This window comes from Schistocerca serialis, chromosome 3 (assembly GCF_023864345.2).
Source record: "Schistocerca serialis cubense isolate TAMUIC-IGC-003099 chromosome 3, iqSchSeri2.2, whole genome shotgun sequence".
In the NCBI taxonomy this organism is placed as follows: domain Eukaryota; kingdom Metazoa; phylum Arthropoda; class Insecta; order Orthoptera; family Acrididae; genus Schistocerca; species Schistocerca serialis.
The window spans coordinates 364,680,381-364,704,373 of NC_064640.1; the positions used below are offsets into that span (position 1 = coordinate 364,680,381).

General features: G+C 37.3%; 1 protein-coding gene across 1 annotated transcript in view; it reads right to left on the minus strand.

Annotated features, from left to right (window-relative positions):
* Window positions 1-23,993, minus strand: part of LOC126470866 (myb-like protein Q) — a 188,716-nt gene that overhangs the window by 128,226 nt on the left and 36,497 nt on the right. The window contains exons 5-6 of the mRNA XM_050098881.1: window positions 16,704-16,893; window positions 5,933-6,038 (exon numbers count right to left, since the gene is read on the minus strand). Coding sequence (XP_049954838.1) covers window positions 5,933-6,038; window positions 16,704-16,893 — 296 coding nt within the window. The remainder of the gene's footprint in view (window positions 1-5,932; window positions 6,039-16,703; window positions 16,894-23,993) is intronic.

Sequence of the window (23,993 nt, forward strand, 5' to 3'; positions counted from 1 at the left end):
AGAAGAGCTATGGTGAAATGAAGCACTCACTGATTCAATAATGGATTAAAAAAAACCATTACCAACCATATTATTCAGAACCACCAAATTTTTAAGGGGTAAAGAGGCCCACACTCCTTCCCTCTGGCCAACACAAGTCACAGAAGGCAGCACTGCCTTGCCTGCTGCTGCTGCTTCTTAACCACCTTCCCACTTGTTGCACAGTTCTACTACCCCCTTCATTTTAAATAAATATTACCACTTTTAGCAAGCTATTTGTTTACAACATGATACGAATGACAGGGAATGGCTCTGAGGCCAGTTACCTTTTGGTGGTGATCCATTAAAAAGAATCTTTAACACCTGAGGTTGCATCTTCTAGTGGCATGAAACCAGTCATGTCATTTTAATAAAAGTATTCTACAGCCAAAGTGGATTATTTCCTTCAAAATTTGGAAGTCTGGCTGTGGTTGCCTGCAATTTAAAATAAAAATCGTTTGTATGCCTACATTCCCTTGCAGATGACCTGTACCTTCAGCAAAACAACATGCCACACCATTGCTTCACAGTCTGCCATAATGGCTTGAAGAATACCCCAATGGCACAAGGGTGTTTCTGTGGCTTCAGGTCACATGACCTCAATCCTTTTGAGCATACACAGGATGCCACTGAGACAGACATGCACTGAACTGAGATCTAAACAATTTCCATGAGTTGGTGCAGTGTTGAATGGTCATGGATCAGAACGACTCCCAACACATTCAGTGTTTCGTGGTTGCCACATCATGATCAATTACTGCTGTCATCAGCAGGAAGGGTTGTGCTGCATGCAATTTAAGTGGGTGGATCCAATTCAAATGTTCACGAGTGTATTATCTTTCTGGCAGTCATCATCATGTTTGGGTAAATACTCACTTCAGACAATACTGATCCTTCTATATACTGGTTTGGTTCTTCTAAGTTCATTTTCATCCTTTCCCTCTTTAGTTTTCCTTTCTTCTTTCATTCTCTTCTAATTTATTTCTTGCCCATATTCTCCTGTCCACTTCCAGTTCAACAATTAACTGCACTGTATAGATTTTTCCTCATTAGTACTGTTTTTGAAATTTCTCAGCAATTAAAATATCTTGCAATGTTTTAGTGTGTTGAGGTCTTTTTCCACCTCTTGTAGATATCACCAACACACAATCTTGCATATTTTCCACTTGAAGTTTTACCTTTCTCTATCCTCTCCTCAACTCGCAATGCCAAGACTAGGCTGAAAGTTCTAATATTCATAATATAACATGCCAGTATTTCCCTTCCCCCCCCCCCCCCCCCCCCACCCCCTCCCTGCACAAAGTACAGTTTAACCTTCGGCTGACTATGTTTTTCACACACTCCCCTATTCTGCAATATATATTATTCTTCATCTTCTGCCAACATTTCCCCATTTGAGCACATAAGATATGCAATTAATAATTTCTTGTTACACATATTTTACTTTGTTTTTGCGACATCACACGTACAACAAAAGTAGTATCAGGTGATCTAGAAAACGTTGAAAATAATAGACATGACTACTACAATTTTCAAATTCCACAACTATGACTGAGAAACAGTGAAAAATCTACTTTCATTCTTATAATAGCTATTCCAGTAAAGTGAAGTTTCAGAGAACAAGTAAATTTTGTAGTTACTGGTCTGGACTTAAACTACAAAGTTCTCCATCAATTTGCCTCAAGGTTTTGACTCTTATTATTATTGCACATGAATAGCTTTGTGTATCCTTTAAAATTTAATATTCAACAAAATAGTGCCACAAATGTTCAACATTCAAACTGAGCTCCTTCCTCTGCCACAAAAAATTTGCTACATCCAAACGTATTGAAATGCTCCCAATCACCTCTACACAACTATTCAACATGTCAACAACTAGTGTAGAACTCTCTTCCTATACAAAGAAATGCTCAATGTGCAGTATAGGTCGCAATTCTAGGAACAGGTCAAAGGCTGCCGAATTCACGTCTAAACTGGTGATTCTGCAACTTCTGACTGTATATCGCAAACAATTCATGGGGACATAATTATCACAGTGGGGGCAGGTGAGTCCACACAAATTCTTGATTTTTTTTTTTTTAAACACTTCTCTTGAATTTGTGCCTTATTACTTCAAATATTGTAAAAACAGCTCGGAATGAAACACAGTAAAAATCATATTGCTTGCTATCCTGTGTATTATTATCACAGTTCACAAATGTTCATGAAAATTATGATGATGTAAGAGGTAACTTCTGTCTTCTTGATGTTTTCCCTCTTTTTGTCTTTTGGAAGTTTTGTGTGTGTATTCACTGCACTGATATTTGATATAACACACAAAACAATGAAATCAATTCACCAGTAAGAATAAACTTTCCCAGGAAAGCATTAATTTCTTTGCTGAGTATGTAATAATGGCTGTGCAGTTTCTGAATTTCACTTAACTGAATATGAAAGCACATGTACCAAACAACTGTATATAATGATTTCTCCATTAGATTTTCCATGGCCTGCTATAAAAGTATAATCTAAAATTAAGTAAGAATATTCAAAATTTTAAAATTCTTTAAAAGATGAAAAAAGTGAATCAAAAGAGAACTGAAGTGTAATGAAACAACACATAAGCTATGTTCACTTCTATTGCAAAAGCAGGAAAGATTTAAGCACGCAAATGTGATGTGATGAATGACACAGAAACACAAGGAACATCCACTTCACTTATAGGCAGGGAATAATTTTCAGATCCAATGATCAATAAGTTGAAAGGAAATTTTAAACAGATGACTATAGCGAAAAAAAAGATGTGGACTTCCAATTCAAAATGGCACACTGCCAAAAATAATGCTTCTGAAAAGAATTCCCCATTACCACAAAATATTTATGATCGGTAACAGTCTTATTAATATGGTTGAAATCTAGAATATCTCAACAATTTCACACTTGCCGTGAAGTATCATCCTCCTCTTTCCTGTATTCATTTTTGTGTAAACTGATAAAACGTCAACATCCTTTCTGTCCTTCCAATTGAGATCCAGCATTACATTTCCTCCTAAAATTAAAGAAAGTTTACTTTCAGACCTACAGTCAATTCTATTTTGCACTAACTGGAGAATTTATCAAGTGTAACTTTTTATTCTTTTTGAATCCATTAATGAAAGTGGTTTTAAAGTCTACACCCACTGAATCTTCACAGCCAGAAAATGTTTTAGGCAATACTGCTATTGAATTCAACTGGTTCCAAAATTTCAGGCAGACACACATCACCTCCATAATAGTTACGTCTTATAGCAAGCACATTTTTCAGTTATGATAACAAAACGTGTTCCGGCACTTCATTTGGTCCCTAGTGACTTCATGAGTGTTTTCTATCTGACTTCTGCTCTTTCCATTACTTCAGCAGCTAATGTGGATTTAGGTTTTGTACAAAAATAACATCTTTGGATTTAACATTTGCCATAAACACTATGTACATATGATTATAATATGTGTAAGAAACAACAGAAGTATTCATATATTGATGCCAAGTCTAATGTAGACTTACAAAATGAATAAATAAATAAATGAAGATAGAAAAGGGGAAGGAATGAATTGATATACATTATCAACTGATTTACGTACTCACAAACAGCTGGTTGAAGTGGTGTCTGAGACATCATTGGAGAAATCAGAATCTACCAAAATAATGCCATATGGCAAAGGAAAATTTTTAAAAGGAAAAAAAGTGTGTGTGTGTGTGTGTGTGTGTGTGTGTGTGTGTGTGTAAATTGTTGTGCAACTGAGGCTTCTAAATTTATTTTTCAAATTAAAGGTATTTCAGAACCAACTACTTTACAGTGTTGTTCATATGTTTTACTCAAAATACATACTCTTATAGACGATGACAAATTTTATACTTTGTGACAATATGAAACTTATTATCACCTACTCCACCACCCATTCATCCACACAACATACCCCATTCCATTTCTGTTTATCCATTCATTCAAAGCTGATTACTAAGTCTACAACTTTTGGATACTGAAAAATGTGCTCCAGCACTTTATGTACTGTCACTTTATGTACATACAAATATAAGCCAGACAATGTGATATCAAATTATAAAAAGCAGTGATATGTTTAGTTAGAAAAATGTAGTATGAGAAACTAATTTGCAGCAACATGCAGAGTAAGTAGGAGCCCATAACATTTTTCTTCAAAAGTTAATGTTACTTGGAAACAACTTCATATTTTAAAACACAAATTAGTAAGGAACACCTTGAAAGCCACAACTTCTAGGATCAGGTACCAAAGCTCAGTGTCTGAAAACTTTGAAATAAAGGCAGGAGTTTGTCAAGGAGATGGGTTGTCATTGATTCTGTCCAACTTGTTGCTGGATGAAATGGTCCAACAGTGAAGACAGACAAACCAAACCATGGTTACTGATGGTGTACAAATAGGGTACAAAATAAAACATAACAACACCACAGTAGATGGCTTAGTCTTTGCTGATGATATAGAATTTCTACATGAGAACAAAGATGATGCAAAATGGCACTGAAATATCTTGCTGTAGTTACAGCAGTCAGCCCTCAAGACAGTGTACAGTACGACCTGTGGTGGAGAATAAGAACAGCTTCTACCATCTTGGGGAAAAAATATAACAAGTTAGTTAAAGACCCATAAAAACATAACAGACAGGTGCCAAATGCTGCAGAAACTATGATATGTAGCAAAGATAACATCTGGAAAGAGAAACCAGTTTAGAAATGTCAAACTGGGACACATTATTTCAACAATTAGAAATACTGGATTATATGCAATGGAGATTACCACTTTTGGCAAGAGAGCCTGTATCCATTTGGAAAAAAGGAGGAAAGAAAGATATCGAGAGACTTCTGAAGGGAAAAAAATTGGTGAGGATTGGATATACAGATCAAGGCAGGAACTTTATGAGTGTGTTGAACTTATTTCAAGTATGATATGTAGGAGAAGATTTGCTGGGCACATCATGAGGATGAACGAAAAAACATTTACCAACAAGAACCCGAATGCATGAAAGAAGTCAGGGGGGTCGGAGGACCAAGTCATCCATGATCCTGAATGGTCAAAACGAACCAAATAAACATAAAAATTCCGTGATCAGTGCTTTCAGTACTACGAGTTTCAAGAACCAAATAAAAGAACTTCAAATGCGCTTCTATGCAGACGCAAACAACGATTATCTGTTGGCAAAGACAGATAATGACAATTTTTCACAAAAAATACTTCATAAATACAAATTTAACTAGATAACAAAAATGCAGTATGGCCAATGAAAAACATTTTTACTGACAAAATTACACGTATAATTTCCCCACACAAGTTACATTTCTCTAGAATGATATGAACTGCTACAGTTCTTATCCTTCTGTCAGCTACAGATGATTGATTTAAGATAAACAAAATACCTAACAATGTACTTACCTGTGACGTCTATAAAGATATTTCTAAATTTGAAAATCTTTTGTCGGAAAAAATTACTTTAAGAGAATCTAAAAGTAGAACTGTCTATTTCTTATTTCCCTAAAATGGACTACACCATCTAGAGTGCAAAGTGTGTGAAACATTCTTTCAAATAACTGATATAAATACAATCACAAAGTAAATATCAAGAAATAGAAATATCAGATTTGAAATCCTTCCCCTCCCTCTCCCTCCCCCCAAAAAAGGAAAGAATTACAACTGAAGATGATATATGCGTTTTTAAAAAACTGCAAGATACAATAACAGATAATCATAATTTACATGTGGTCTTTCTCCTCACAAGGAACATAAAAAGTTAAATTTAGTTTATCGTGCTCACACACAAGCAGAATCATAATGAAGCTACTGAAGTATTACATGAGTCTGTCAATGATAAAAGTAATGTACAAATGAATATTCTAAGGGAAGTAATGCATACTAAATCTAACAATACCTGTCTTTGTTGTAGCCATTCAGAAGCTGCTCATGTAGCTTTTTCTCATACTCTTGATGTTTCCCCTGCTGCATTTCTTCTTTTGTAAAGCTCGCTTCTGGATCACCTTGAAAAGAATAGCAAGAAAAAATTTTTAATGGTCAGCAAAAGTACTTCAATTTTATTTATGACGCTGGCCAGCAGAATGACATTATAAAAGATAAATTCCCATTTCATGAAGGTGTCCAAACAAACTTGGTAATAATTACAGAGCTATGTGCAATACGCAATGAGGTGACAAAAGTCATGGGAGACGTCCGAATATCATGTTGGACCTAATTTTGCTCAGGATAGTGCAGCAACTCGGTGTGGCATGGACTCAATAAGTCGTTAGAAGTCCCCTGCAGAAATATTAAACCATGCTGCCCCTACAGCCATCCATAAATGTGAAAGTGTTGTCAGTGCAAAATTTTGTGTACAAATTGACCTCTTGATTACGTCCCTTAAATGTCTGATGGGATTCATGTCAGGTGATCTGCGTGGCCAAATCGTTCACTCAAACTGTCCAGAACAATCTTCAAACAAATTGCAAACAACTGTGTCCTGGTGACATGACACTTTGTCATCTATAAAAATTCCATTTTTGTTTGGGAACATGAAGCCCATGAATGGCTGCAAGTGGTGTCCAAGTAGCCGAACATAACCACTTCCAATCAATAACTGGTTCAGGTCTACCAGAGGACCCAGTCCATTCCATGTGAACACAACTCACACCATTGTCGAGCCACCACAAGCTTGCCTAGTGCCTTGTTGATAACTTGGGTCCATGGCTTCATGGGACCTGCACCACACTTCAACCCTGCCATCAACTCTTACCAAGCAAACTCTGAAATCATCTGACCAGGACATGGTTTTCCAGTTGTCTAGGGTCCAACCAATATGGTCACGAGCCCATGAGAGGTATTGCAGGTGATTTCGTGCTGTTAGTAAAGGCACTCGCATCTGTCACCTGCTGCCATAGCCCATTAAAGCCAAATTTTGTCACACAATTTTAAACGATACATTCGTCGCATGTCCCTCATTGATTTTTGTAGTTATTGCACGCAATGTTGCTTGTCTGTTAGCACTGACAACTCTACACAAATGCCATTGCTCTTGATTGTTAAGCGAAGGTCATCAGCCACTGTCTTGTTCGTGGTGAGAGGTAATGCCTGAAATTTGGTATTCTTGGCACATTCTTGACGCTGTGGTTCTCAGGATATTGAATACCCTAATGATTTCCAAAACGGAATGTCCCATGTGTTTCGCTCCAACTACCATTCCGCATTCAAAGTCTGTTAATTCAGTTCGTGTGGCCATACTCATGTTGGAAATATTTTCACATGGATCAACTGAGTACAAATAACTGCTCTGCCAATCCACTGCCCTCGTGTATGTGATACTACTGCCATCTGTATGAGTGCAGTATAAAATCCCACGACTTTTGCCACCTCTGTGTAGTGAATAGTTTGAGGATTTTCATATAAAATTTTATTTCAGGCATCATTTACGCTCACCTCAAACTATACATTTAAACACTGAACCTGTTAAAAATATTCAGCATAGAGAAAAACATGGTATAAAATTACAGCACACAAAATAATGTGGTACTCAATATTCTCAATGACACTTTCACTAAATTATATATGGTGTTGCAAGACCACTTAGGAGTGGAATATAAAGCTCAAAATTACACTAGGTACAGTACTTAAACAATCGAAACGCCAGGTCAGAATAATAACAATAACATAAAGAAAACATGGATTGCCATTCACCATAAGGAAAACATGTAGAGTTGCAGACAGGCACAATGAGACGACACAAATTAGCTTTCGGTTAAAACCTTCATTAGAAAAGGAAAACACACACACACACACACACACACACACACACACACACACACACACACACACACAGAGAGAGAGAGCTGCCAGACATGGTTTTTTGTGTGTGTGTGTGTGTGTGTGTGTGTGTGTGCAACTTTACATGTCATCTTTATGGTCAGTCACATCTATCTTTTCCTTATATTGTAGGTTTAGTACTTATTAGAGAAACGCTCAGGACATTGTTGTTGTTGTTGTGGTCTTCAGTCCTGAGACTGGTTTGATGCAGCTCTCCATGCTACTCTATCCTGTGCAAGATTTTTCATCTCCCCGTACCTACTGCAACCTACATCCTTCTGAATCTGCTTAGTGTATTCATCTCTTGGTCTCCCTCTACGATTTTTACCCTCCACGCTGCCCTCCAATACTAAATTGGTGATCCCTTGATGCCTCAGAACATGTCCTACCAACCGATCCCTTCTTCTGGTCAAGTTGTGCCACAAACTTCTCTTCTCCCCAATCCTATTCAATACTTCCTCATTAGTTATGTGATCTACCCATCTAATCTTCAGCATTCTTCTGTAGCACCACATTTCGAAAGCTTCTATTCTCTTCTTGTCCAAACTATTTATCGTCCATGTTTCACTTCCATACATGGCTACACTCCATACGAATACTTTCAGAAATGACTTCCTGACACTTAAATCAATACTGGATGTTAACAAATTTCTCTTCTTCAGAAACGCTTTCCTTGCCATTGCCAGTCTACATTTTATATCCTCTCTACTTCGACCATCATCAGTTATTTTGCTCCCCAAATAGCAAAACTCCTTTACTACTTTAAGTGCCTCATTTCCTAACCTAATTCCCTCAGCATCACCCGACTTAATTAGACTACATTCCATTATCCTTGTTTTGCTTTTGTTGATGTTCATCTTAAATCCTCCTTTCAAGACACTGTCCATTCCATTCAACTGCTCTTCCAAGTCCTTTGCTGTCTCTGACAGAATTACAATGTCATCGGCGAACCTCAAAGTTTTTATTTCTTCTCCATGAATTTTAATACCTACTCCGAATTTTCCTTTTGTTTCCTTTACTGCTTGCTCAATATACAGATTGAACAACATCGGGGAGAGGCTACAACCCTGTCTTACTCCCTTCCCAACCACTGCTTCCCTTTCATGTCCCTCGACTCTTATAACTGCCATCTGGTTTCTGTACAAATTGTAAATAGCCTTTCGCTCCCTGTATTTTACCCCTGCCACCTTTAAAATTTGAAAGAGAGTATTCCAGTCAACATTGTCAAAAGCTTTCTCTAAGTCTACAAATGCTAGAAACGTAGGTTTGCCTTTCCTTAATCTTTCTTCTAAGATAAGTCGTAAGGTCAGTATTGCCTCGCGTGTTCCAGTGTTTCTACGGAATCCAAACTGATCTTCCCCAAGGTTGGCTTCTACTAGTTTTTCCATTCGTCTGTAAAGAATTCGTGTTAGTATTTTGCAGCTGTGACTTATTAAGCTGATAGTTCGGTAATTTTCACATCTGTCAACACCTGCTTTCTTTGGGATTGGAATTATTATATTCTTCTTGAAGTCTGAGGGTATTTCGCCTGTTTCATACATCTTGCTCACCAGATGGTAGAGTTTTGTCAGGACTGGCTCTCCCACGGCCGTCAGTAGTTCCAATGGAATATTGTCTACTCCGGGGGCCTTGTTTCGACTCAGGTCTTTCAGTGCTCTGTCAAACTCTTCACGCAGTATCATATCTCCCATTTCATCTTCATCTACATCCTCTTCCATTTCCATAATATTGTCCTCAAGTACATCGCCCTTGTATAGACCCTCTATATACTCCTTCCACCTTTCTGCTTTCCCTTCTTTGCTTAGAACTGGGTTTCCATCTGAGCTCTTGATATTCATACAAGTCGTTCTCTTATCTCCAAAGGTCTCTTTAATTTTCCTGTAGGCGGTATCTATCTTACCCCTAGTGAGATAGGCCTCTACATCCTTACATTTGTCCTCTAGCCATCCCTGCTTAGCCATTTTGCACTTCCTGTCGATCTCATTTTTGAGACGTTTGTATTCCTTTTTCCCTGTTTCACTTACTGCATTTTTATATTTTCTCCTTTCATCAATTAAATTCAATATTTCTTCTGTTACCCAAGGATTTCTACTAGCTCTCGTCTTTTTACCTACTTGGTCCTCTGCTGCCTTCACTATTTCATTCCTCAAAGCTACCCATTCTTCTTCTACTGTATTTATTTCCCCCATTCCTGTCAATTGCTCCCTTATGCTCTCCCTGAATCTCTGTACAACCTCTGGTTCTTTTAGTTTATCCAGGTCCCATCTCCTTAAATTCCCACCTTTTTGCAGTTTCTTCAGTTTTAATCTACAGGTCATAACCAATAGATTGTGGTCAGAGTCCACATCTGCCCCTGGAAATGTCTTACAATTTAAAACCTGGTTCCTAAATCTCTGTCTTACCATTATATAATCTATCTGATACCTTTTAGTATCTCCAGGGTTCTTCCATGTATATAACCTTCTTTCATGATTCTTAAACCAAGTGTTAGTTATGATTATGTTGTGCTCTGTGCAAAATTCTACCAGGCGGCTTCCTCTTTCATTTCTGTCCCCCAATCCATATTCATATCTCAGGACATACAGGAACCAAAAGTATCCGGACACCCCCAAAAACATACTTTTTCATATTAGGTGCATTGTGCTGCCACCTACTGGCAGGTACTCTGCCTCAGTGACCTCAGTAGTCATTAGACATTCAGGTACTCTGCCTCAGTGACCTCAGTAGTCATTAGACATTGTGAGAAAGCATAATGGGATGCTCCGCGGAACTCATGGTCTTCGAACACAGTCAGGTGATTGGGTATCACTTGTGTCATACATCTTTACGCGATATTTCCACACTCCTAAACATCTCTAGGTCCACTGTTTCCGAAGTGATAGTGAAGTGGAAATGTGAAGGGACATGTACAGCACAAAAGTGTACAGGTCGATCTAATCTGTTGACTGACAGAGACTGCCGACAGTTGAAGAGGGCCGTAATGTGTAATAGGCAGACATCTATCCAGACCATCACACGGGAATTACAAGCTGCATCAGGTTCCACTGCAAGTACTATGACGGTTAGGTGGGAGGTGAGAAAACTTGGATTTCATGGTCAAGCGGCTGCTCATAAGCCACACATCACACCAGTAAATGCCAAATGATGCCTATCTTGGTGTAAGGAGCGTAAACGATTAAACAGTGGAAAAACGTTGTGTGCAGTGACGAATCACGGTACACAATGTGGCGATCCAATGGCAGGGTGTATGTATGGCGAATGCCCAGTTAAAGTCCTCTGCCAGCATGTGTAGAGCCAACAGTAAAATTCGGAAGCAGTGATGTTATGGTATGGTCGAGTTTTTCAAGGAGGGGGCTTGCACCCCTTGTTGTGTGTGATACAATCACAGCACAGGCTTACATTGATGTTTTAAGCACCTTCTTGCTTCCCACTGTTGAAGAGCAATTCAGGGATGGTGATTGCATCTTTCAACATGATCGAGCACCTGTTCATAATGCACGGCCTGTGGCCGAGTGGTTACACGACAATCACATCCCTGTAATGTACTGGCCTGCACAGAGTCCTGATGTGAATCCTCCTGAACACCTTTGGAATGCAGACTATGTGCCAGGCCTCACCGACTGACATCGATACCTCTCCTCAGTGCAGCATTCCACTAAGACTGGGCTGCCATTCCCCAAGGAACCTTCAAGCACCTGACTGAACATATTCCTGCGAGAGTGAGTGGGTCAACACCATATTGAATTCCAGCATTACTGATGGAGGGTGCCAGAAACTTAAGTCATTTTCAGCCAGGTGTCTGGATACTTTTGATCACAGTGTATGTGCATGTGAGGCAGGTTCTTATTAAAACAAATTTTATTTTTCTGGTTGATCTAGCAAGCAAAATGTTGAAACCACTGACTTTTTAAGCTGTTGGAGATGTGTTTCATAAATGATCTTTTTTAAAATTATTTCTTTACATTGTGTATCACAATTAACTTGCTCACACTTCTGTTGTTTATCAAAATACAGATCCTGTCAGGTTAAACTAAACTGTGTGATAAATTTCGTCAACAACCATGGTTCAGCTTATTATATAGATGATAAGTTCATTAGTGATGGAGCACGAGCTTAGATTGGAAAAGAAGGGGCAGTGGAACTGGCTGTCTCTTTTTCAAATGAACTCTTCTGGCATTCCACATGAATGATACACAGCAACAGAAAACCTACATCTGGTTGGCCTCACAAGGAATTTGAAACCTATTGGTCACAAAATGTTAGTCCAGTGCCCAAATCACTTTGTCACCACACTTTATAGTTTCAAGAGTTATTTGAAGAAATTATGCAACCACAGGGTGTATATGTACTGGGACAAAGCGCATAAATTCCTTTAGAAAAAAATTCTTTTGGTAGTCCGTGCAACCACTCACGCATCGCTTGGCATACCTCTTCATCAGAATGGAACTTCTTTCCTCCCATTGCATCTCTGAGTGGTCCAAACATATGGAAATCACTTGGGGGCAAGGTCTGGGTTGCTCGCTCCCTTCGTTTCCGGTTGGTGGAAGTGAACCCAGACTTCGTTCCCAGTAACGATTCTTGCAAGGAAGCCATCACTTCTCATTCAAAGTGCCGAAGAAGTTCTTCACAAGCACCAACATGTTGTTCTCTCATTTCAGGAGTCAGTTGCCGTGGTACCCATCTCGCAGACACTTTGTGAAACTTGAGCACATCATGCACAATGTGGTGTGCTGACCCATGACATGTAAACATGCTGCAATGTCATTGAGTGTCACTTGGCAGTTTTCCTTCACTATGGCTTCAACTGCTGCAATGTTCTGTGGAGTCACAACTCGTTGTGCCTGACCTGGACGAGGAGCATCTTCCACTGAAATCACACCATTTGCGAACTTCCTACTCCATTCATAGACTTGCTGCTGTGACAAACATGCATCGCCGTACTGAACCTTCATTTGTCGATGAATTTCAATAGGTTTCACACCTTCACTACGCAAAAACCGAATAACAGAACACTGTTCTTCCCTGGTCCAAGTCACAAGTGGGGCAGCCAGTTTTATACTGATACTGCAATGGTATGTGTGCATCTGCACTATGCTGCCACCTACAGGCCATTCTGCATGTTGTTTGTAGCATGCTTACCAACTTACTGGATAACAGCACGAAATTTCGATTTGTTATTACAAATTTAAGGCTTTCATTTGACTCACCCTCGTACAATTCTCATTTATTTCAAATTTATGTTTTGCAAGTATTCCTGGGGATACGGAAATCAGCTGCAACTGCTGGCAAATATAGCAGTTCATTTTCCATAGCAGAACTTCTCGACACTGTGACATTCATAATACTGACTAAAATTGCTCGTGTGCTAAGTGTCAGGGCAAGTGACCGATTAGAGGCAATATCACATTTGACGGATCGCTGCGATCCATCACTTACATGTGGGACCCATAACAGGTCACAGGCAAATATTGCAAATGGCGGTTTGAAATGTATTCCTTTCTCACAATATGAATTATGTTACAGTTTTCTTAAATCACAGAGCATTTGACTCTCATTCAAAACTTAACACCCTGTAGACCAGCCGCATAAAAAAAAAGTTTTGGACCCAGAATTACTGGTCCAATAAATAAATAAATCTTAAAGGGTAACACATGCTAAAAAAGACTTATATGTGAAAACTTAACTTTTCTTTTAGCTATACTGTATGTATATTAATTCAAAACAATTTTTCCAATTTGTGTGTTCACACTAGTTAACAGTGATGCTGCTATTGGCTGACTACATCATGTGTCCTATGCTCTGAATATCTGCTGTCACTGGCTGACATGAGCACATTCCAAATCTTGATTCCAGTGCTTCGGAAGCTACCAGGCTGTATTTGGTGGAATTCATATTTATACTGTCATAACATGAAAAATGTGCACTGAATATGTCACTGTGCACCACAGATATTTCAAAACGTGTCTTTTTCATTTCCTAAAGTTCCGGGAAGTTCTACATCAGTGTTTGAATGAGAGTCGAATGCTCTGTGATTTAAGAAAATCAGTCCTTTGAATGGTAAAGGGTTTACATCTCCCAGGGAAGTATATTGTCTCTCAACATGAGAAAAGAGTATTTTCACCTGGGAAAAAGTGTATTTTCAACCAGGAAATCCAGGGTTTTTTTTTTGTCAGCTTATGCACTCTGAACCAGTAGCTTTTATAAAACTTTATTTGTGCCAAGGCATGTTAATGTATTTCAAGTAATTTAATCCAAAGCCACAGAGATCAACTACCATTATCATAGATCAATTACAGTTTAAACAGTAACATGCATAAATATGATGTAATGGTTGGCAACCAGAGATAACTAAGTTTAAAGTTATTTCTAGTAACTTAACAGTGTTTTATCAATAAAGACACTGAGTAGTTGACCATTAGGTCAACATTAATGATACAGTATGTCATGTACACTCTGCGAACGACAAACGTGCACTGAGTATGGGAAAATGATGGGTTATACACATCTATATGAGTTGTTGTTAGCCTACTTTCATCTACACAGTCTCTGCTGAAGAGTGAGAAGGCTGAAGAATATTCACAGGCTCTGCCTTGGAAACCAGTTCTTGGAATTTTCTGACATCTGACACTAAATTTATAACCCATCAGAAATTTGCTACCAGCGAATGAAATTGCAGGCCAAATATTTATAACAACTATCAGGTTGAAAGAACCCACGGCTACCAAAGTTATTACAAAATCCACACAGTGTGATATGCAGGTCAGGCAGATTACGAAAACCAATGCCAATGCTCAAACAATAATTTCACAACTTATGAAAAATCCAAAGCAAAAACACAGCTGATAAGCTGTTCTGATGATTTTATTACATTTTGCAGACATAACAGTGGCCAATAAGACTTTCTGTCAATGTGAATACATGAATATGTTACACAACTCATCTAAACATTTGCCTTAAGTTAGACAGAGCAGAACCATCATGGGAACAGAACAAGCCACTCCCACTGTTTTGAGTCTGACACTAAATATCCTAAAAATGGTGTGCCATCCAACACAAAATAATTGTCACCGCTGAGAGAGAGAGAGAGAGAGAGAGAGAGAGAGAGAGAGAGAAATGGGGGCTGGAGGTGTGTGCTTTCCTCTAAAGTAAGTGGCCTTATGTGCTCATTATTTTGGGGGACATTCTGCTGTTCTTATTACATAAATTAAGCATTATCCACACCAAAAATTTTAGTCAAATGCTGTGGAAATGAAATACATGTGCAACATCCTCTATGTCCCTACTCTCAACTGCATCATATTAATAGCTTAACATCTAATCATTAGGAAAACTTCCAAACATGTCTCCATTGAGAATAAGTGAAACTCTGACCTGTTTCTAATCTAGACGTGAATCACCATTTCCTATCATTACAGAAATCAAATAGCTTTTGGCCATCTAATTTTCAAACTGTTATTTTATTTGGCTACCAGATTCAGCAATTTACTACGCCATCTGCGGGCCCCATGACCAATGTGCAGGAAGATTCCAACCTCAGTTCCAGTCAAAACAGGGGCCAGCATTCAAAAACTGTTTTCTGTAGATTTCTGCTTGATACAGCAATCACTTCAATCATCATCTTCTGACAGAAGGTAGATGATAGTTGAAGTGATCACTGTATCAAACAGAAATCTACAGATACCAGTATTTGAATGCTGTCCCCTATTTTGACACGAACCGAGGTTGGTATCTTCCTACACATCAGCCAGGGGACCTGAAAATGGGGTAGTAAATTGCCAGAACTCGCAGCCAAATAAAATAACAGTTTGGAAATTAGACGGCTGAAAGGAGTTCAATTTGACATTCTGTACTGGACAGGTGAGTCCTGCAACCATCTCTAAAAAGATGGATATACAGATACTTTCCCATCAGTGTTGCCAGTGCAACATAGATCCCTCTTTAGTTCCTCAATTATATTTTTTATATATTTCATTCATAAAGAAACTCATAGTGTAGCTCCAGAATTCAATTATTATAATTTTATTTATTTTTCTGGTAATAAGAGACAAAAGGAACATTACAAATGTAAAATATTTCTGATGTATCACTTTTGCCTCAGGCTCTTTGGCTGACATTTACTAGGTGATGTTTCTGATGTTTCACTAGCAGGAGTAGCTGGCTCTGTCAGAGGTTCACCTTCCACTACTGATCCAGTCTACTATCAGTAATGGAGGGTGAACCTTTCACAATGAAAGCCCCTACTGCTACTGAAACATCAGAAAAATTATTAATCAGATGTTGGTTAACGATCCCAAGATAAATACAAACAGGCAATATGTCAACAAGCATTCACAAAAACCTGAACAAGTTAATAAAATATTGTATTAGGATTCTTCTAGCTAACTGTGCAACAACAAATTTCAACAGTCAAACTGAAATACAAATGCAGCCTTTGTTAGAATGTGTAAAAATAGTTACGTTACAGATTTGAGATAAAAATTAATATCTGCAATTGCGGTCACATATTTCTGTCAGTCTAATTCCTGACTTGGAGGACAGGCATGTACGAATGCAACATTCCTCCCATAAAAAAAGAATAATAAGAATATTGAGTACTCACTTTCCCATTCTGCATCTCTTGCAAAAATATACATACACATTTTTGAGAACAATACACAAGGATGAGTTTGCAGGTAAAAAATGAACTATAAGTGCAAGGCTTTGTGTCTCTCATATTACATGAGGACTGATTTTAAAACAGCAACTTCAACAAATCTCTCATTACATTTTTTTGTTCTCTTGCTCAACCACTGCAGCATGAAAGATAAGAGTATGTAATAAGATAACAACAGTCCATTGATTTCAGAAATTACCTAAATCATGAAGGTACATGCAGTCTGGTTTAGGGCATGGCTGATTCTTCATAAAGTGAGAGCAGTATTTTGTAGTGCCTAATGATGTTTTTATAGTCCTACCATCTACAGAAATGTTGTTAACTGCCTGAATAGCCCTCAAGGCATCATCAGCTTTATGGTACGTTACATATGCACTTGCACTAGGACCCTGTAAAGCAAAACAAAAGCATATTTATTTTAAGGATGTGAATCAATTTGTCAAAAAGATAGAGAAATACAAATAATTACTTGATAGCTTTACTCAACAACAACAACAATAGTGAAATTTTATTGTACAAAGATAGTCAGTCAGTCAAGTCAAGCATTTTAAATCCCTAAGACTGAGGATAGATGGAAGGCATTTTGGGAAGCACTATGTTCACAATCTTGTGCTGAGGCTGAACACTGCTATCTTCACTACAATAAAGATCTCCATTATCTTTGACATTGAATCACAAGGCTCATCTGCTTACTTTCACTTTATTATCTTGTATGGTGCCACATTTTGAGGTAATTCATGCACTCAACTAGAAATGGGTGGTCACACTGATCTGCAGTGTTAGTTAGCGAACTTCATATAGGCAGTTTTTAAGATGTGTCACAATTCTAACTCTGCGTCCCTGTACAAATATCGCATCACGGGAAACGTTGTTGACAACAGTGACACTTTCAGGAGAAACTGCAACAATCACCCAGGAAACACTAGACAGAAAAACAATGCATACTTTGATAACTTCCTTCAGCATTGTACAGGAAAGTGTGCACTATTCAGTGGGTTGCACTTTCAATAGGCTTCCAGCAAAACCAAAAAACTGAGTGAAACTCCAAGTACTCAAATCCTATTTGAAAGCTTTCCTTGTGGCACACTACTACTATTCTGTACAAGAGTTCCTCACCATAGTTGAGAACTTTTCTCTGTAATGTGTTATTTATTCCTATACTCTCTATCATACTTTATTAATTATTTGATTCTTTGTTCATGTATTTTCTAATCATCATTCTGTCAACTATTTACATACTCATTTCGTGACCGAGTAGCTTTGACTCGCTTGGTCCCATTAGGTGTGGTTGGGATGATTAATGGCCACAGTATTGCAATGTGGAAATGTGGAAGACAATGGGGAACCACCATGTTTTCTTTCCCTCGTACTTGCAGTTTCTTTGCTCAAACTGTAATGATGGCTTAGTTCTGGGTGAAACAGTCCACAGATAAAATAGACGAGTCATACGGGTATCCAGATGGTGTAGAGTTGCCAAACAGAAGAAGAACGCTAATCATGGTCGGATACACTGAATGTGTGGGAAACTAGAGAATCTAATGGTATAAATGGAAAAGGTGCAGACAGATATTTTAAGAATCGAGAATGAAAACATTGTCCAGGTGGGCTGTATGATTTCTTTTTTTATTATCTATGTGACTGGCCAATTTCGACATTTGGTCATTTTCAAGTATGTATCTTGAGCTTCCAGCTTCATTTTACATAATAATATATTGGTGGTACATGTGGACTGGAATATATTTTACTTCTGTGTGCATGTAACACAAAATTAATATATTATTGTCCATGGTTACATCTATTAGCCAACACAAACAAAAATATGTCATCTTTCTGTTTGTGTCCGCTAATAGATGTATCAATGTGCAATGGTATATTATTTTTGTGTCACATATACAAAGAAGTAAAATATTTTCCAATCCACATGTACCACCAATATATTACTACGTAAAATGAAGCTGGACCATTTTTTCATTCTAATAATAGTTGAGGCCATGAACCCCCACTAAACAAAATTTTAAAATGTTAAGAATCAGTGACTTGTGAGGGCTAGAGGTTTTCTTTCTTGAGAGGATTATAGGCTTATTCATACTGAATGAAATAATGATACATCAATATCAGGAATAATAACTGGAGAGTTAGACTCGGTCAAACAAAATTAAAGGGGAAAAAAATTAATACAATTCTATGCCAAGTGTGAGTGAGTTGTTTTGATTCCAGTTTTAGAGAAACCGCTGAGAACAAAGTATTCATGGATAATGACAGGGGATCAAGGAAGCTATCAGATTGATTATATTTTGGTAAACCAAAGATTCAGGGCTTGAAGACTTACCCATGTGCTGGCACCGATAGTGACTGTAACATTGTACTAATGGAATGCCACTTGAAATTCAAATAAAAGAGAAAGCAGTTAAAATATATTGTAACCTCAACAAGCTAAACAAATCATAACTCTTGACAGTATTGTAACAGAGTTTTCAGCGTGGAAAACCAATGGAGCTTACTTTACAAGATATATAATAAATGCAACAAATAAGTGCAAAGATTCACACAGACCAAAACAAGGCAGCCATGGATAACAAATAAAACACTGGAATTAAATAAATGACAAAAATGTTGAACATGAAAGTAACAATATAGATCACTTAGAAATGAAATTAACCAGTTACTAAAAGTATGGAAGGTAGGCATCACAAAGTTCAAAAATAATTGTAAGATGTTCAAATGAATACTGTGCACATACTAATAAACAATTACTTTATGGAGAACACAGCCCAAAGATGGAAAAGTTAATTGGGTAATTGAAGCAGAAAATAATGGGACATTTGTTATAACCATAACAAATGTCGAAAAGAAATGAGTGTGATTGGAAATGAGGATACAATGCATCAAGGTGACAACAGTAGATTCAATCTGTATCTTCAAATTTCAAAAAACTTTGAAACCAGAAGGAATAAATGTCCTGATAATGATGAACTACCAGTGGAACTGTTATGGACCTCAAACTAACAGTGGGCCACACACTATACAAGCTCAAGAAAAAAATTTACGAAACTGAGGAAGTTCCATCACATTTTGAAAAAAATGTAATTATTACACTTCCAAAGAAAGCAAAAGTGATCAGATGCAAAAACTGTTTAACAATCAATCTGTTATCACACATGTCAAACACACACACAATAGCACTTTATCAAAGAATGGAAGGAAAAATTGGAAGTAGATAAGAAGAAAATCTGTTCATGATCTTTCAGGCTTTATTGACTAAACTGAATTTACTACAAGTTTTTAAGCTTGCAATCAAGCTGCCATTTTTTTTACATGACATTTCAAAAAATGCTGAATTATCTTTCACAGGTGTCAGGCAATGAAATCTGCACTCAATGCCTAATTAACATCTACATCTAAATAAGTACTTTGCAATTTGCACTATAGTGCCTTGCAGAGGGTTCATCGAACCACCTCCATACTTTTCCCTCTACCATTTCACGCTTGAACAGCACTTGGGAAAAATGAACATTTAAATCTTTCTGTATGAAAGTCTGATTTCTGTTGGATGATCATTTCTTCCTATGTGCGTTGTGATCAAATAAATATTCTCACATTGAGAGGACAAAGTTGGTGACTGAAATTTCGTAAATGGATCTGGCCACAACAAAATACACCTTTGTTTTAATGATGAATATCAAAACTCACTCTTCCCACCCTGTTTCACAATAATACAAAATTACCTGCCCTTCTTTGTAATTTTTTTATCTCCTGTGTCAATCTTATCTGGTAAGGATCCCTGTGCAGTAATACTCTAGCCAAGCAAAGGGTGGACAAAACTAGTGCAGGCAGTGTCTTTAGTATATGTGATCCCATCATCTATGGCTTCTGCCAATTATCACAGTCTTTGCTTCGCTTTCCCCACAACATTATCTATGTGACTTTTCCAATTTAAGTTGTTTGTAATTGTAATTCCTAAGTACTTAGTTGAAGTGACAGCCTTTAGATTTGTGTGATGTATCACGTAACCAGAATTTAGTGGATTTCTTTTTGTACTCATGTGGATGATCCCACTCTTTTTCTAATTGAGAATCATCTGCCACTTTTTGCACCATACAGATATGGCCTAAGTCACTTTTCAATTGGTTTTAATCTTCTGACGACTTTACTAGATTGTAAATTGTAGCATCATATGCAAACAGTTTAAGAGGGCTGTTCAGATCGTCTCCTAAATCATTTATATAAATTAGGACCAGCAGAAAGCTTAAACACCTCATTGGGGAACACCAGATATTACTTCGGTTTTATTTAATGGCTTTCCGTAGATTGCTATGAACTGTGACCTTCTTGACAGGAAATCATGACTCCAACTAGGGAAGCTGTCAAAATACTATGGTGCAAAATGGAAGGTGTAAGGCAGGATTGCCCATTGTTACCACTGACAAACTGAATACTGAAGAAGTAATGTCAGAGTTGTTTGTCACACAAAATCGGCAGAATATGATTCAGTAATGGTATAGCAGCAGTTGCTGGAAGTGAACAGAAATGAAATGTGTGTCTAACTGATGGCTATAATATGCACACAAATACAAAGAAAATGAAACAGATGGAGATGAAAGACAGCTAATATTAAACATGGACAAAAGACACTAAGAGGTGAACAAAATTAGCTCTCTCAGAAGTAGAAGAGAAAGAATGATGATACAAGAAAGTAATTGCAGCCAAGATTGTACCATGAGAAAAAGCTTCTTACATAAAGGAACAGCTGTTAACAAACAACACAAACTTTGAGGCCACAAAATAAATCATGAAAGCTGTGTTTGGAGCACAGCTCTGTATGCGTACAAAATATGGACAATGGGGAAGACAAAAATTAAACAACTAAAAGCCATTGAAACAGTGTTACAGGCGACCCTTGCAGAACAGATCCACTGATTAGTAAAGAATGAAGATTTCTTGCAACAAGTCAATACCTAGTAAATACTATAATGAACAGATGTGACAGAATGGTTGAGCACATATTACAACATGACTTGGTGCTGAAAAGTGTAATTGACATGATGGTGAAAGGAAATTATTGCAGGGATAGGTATGAGTATATGAGGCAAGTCATTGATATTATAGGATGCAGCAGTTAAGACAAAAGGAATAACTAGTAAATCATGACCAAAAACAACATTAATTCTCTGACATGTTACCATGTCTTGGCAGTTACTTTGCTGGAACTGATTTTCTTCCCCTGCAAGGAACTGACCAGGTGTTCTGGCTGAGTTGCTGCATCTCCTGCCTCATCTAAACTCTCTTGTGGCAGAGAATGTAAGAGTACAAAATGATCATAATCTCAGCTTACACACAAGTTTAAGTGTTGGATATACAGCAACTAAATTGTTATTTTTCTTTAATTATTCATAACTGGTCTGCTTGTTATCATCATATACATTAGTTGGCATCTGCAGTTTCACTTGCTGAATGTACTCTGTAAACCATTATTATTCTGTTACTACCCAATCCATCTACTGAAGATGTCACTCAGTTTTACAACACTACTGTGAACCTAGAACAGGCTGTGCATTATATAGCTCCTGATTTATTAAGAGTGACTGCTGTACAAACCTTCACTCTATACTTTCTGAATCTCCAATTTCTTCTGCAACAATGATAGTTTACAGACAATGCAAAGTTAACTGTATAGTCTCCATCTGGCCTTAATCTGAGAACTCAATCAACTCTGGAAATAGTATTACAGAGCAAGGATTGTAATTTTAACACCCTATGGAGGATATCAGTATTCACCATTTAAGCAACATTTCGGAAAAACCAATGTGAACATGTGTTGGACTAACACTATGTACAAGATGAAGACTCAACAGATATCATGCACAGGCAGTTTTCTTGACTTTGAGCACATCTCCCACACTGAACAGAACTTGTATATGCCCCAAAAAGATTAAAAGATTTAACTCCAGGAACAAATACAATTTCAAAAGCAAAGTTATTATCATTGCAATTGCCAACAATGGCCATCATTAACCTAAAATTTATCCAGCATTCTGATTATTTTCAATCATCTGTTATTAGAGAAATAAATTTTAGATCAGAAAATCATATAACCTTTTATTGCTATCAAAATTCATTCTTTGCAACACTGAGTATATGAGGGGAAGAATTTTATTAGTTTTATCCAAAACTGGACTGTTTGTGAAATATGTCTAATGTTATACTGTCTGCAATATAAATGTCGTTGATTCTACTTACCTGGGTCCTCGCAAGCATCAATAAGAAAACAGGAATGCTAGCATAAATCTCAATGTGAATATATTTACAATGCATTAAATGAGCCAAAGGTTTTTCATTATTTACCTATGCTTTTATTTTGTAATGATCACACAAAGTAATGTAGGTCATACATACCACCAGTTACCAAAGGTTATAGCCACTTTCTGATGTGGCAGTTAACTGTTGTAATGTGGTTCATGAAAATGTAATAAATAATTTTGCTGCAGCTATTTATATCAGACATACTGACATGGCGTTATACGGTATACATCGTATTTTGCTGCCCTTGAAAAATCATGTTGTGACAATTTGTGTAACAATGAAATATCATACGACAGCTATAAACATCCTAAATGTATTATGCTTACAGAATATTGTGGAATAGTTATTAGATAAATACATTTGTTAATTGTTGTAATCAGATTCTGTTTCTCCATTAGACAATATGTCAGTGTATATTCCTCATAATAAGACATTACGCTGACTATAATACTCCAGTTCGACAGTAAACTGAACATCACTATGATTGGATGAAAATATAAAAATTCCAGGTTCATCGCTTTTCTGCAACTTCCAAGATACAAAGATTTTGAAAGTGAAGACTCAAGAACCTTGACCTCCATATCCTCTGTTCACAAAGGATGGCAAGCAAGAGGAGCAGGGCAGGCTTCATCAAGATCACTTGTCTTTATTGAGTAATACATAACAAAGTGGACAATGAAAACATTTTTCAAGAAGTGCAGACATATGTCTCTGAAAGCATGTCTAATTTATGAGTGTTCAACAGAAACCATTGTGAAGAGGAAGACAACATGAAAGTTCACTAACAAATTTTAGTCTCTAACCTGGGGATATGTAAAGTCATTAAAGAAGTAGCTGAAATAGTGTAGGAAAATTATGTAAGCAATATTTCTGGATGTGCTTATAAGTAATACAAAGGCAATCCTATAACTTAACAATGTAGTAGTAGTATGTCATGTGGATGAAATAACAATTGTTTGATCACATGAAATTCTGTTACACCACCATTATTCAAAAATGCATCTAACTTACTGGTCATTGAAAGTGAGCTTTGTTCTCACACTATGTCCACTGTATTATTATTTTATTGGTTGCAGGTCGCAACCACTCCTGACTGTGCACATAAGAAGGCGGGTGATCAGGTAATGAGCAATGGCATGAGGTACCATGTGGCACTACAGCCAACAGTGTCATCCCGCCACATCTGTCT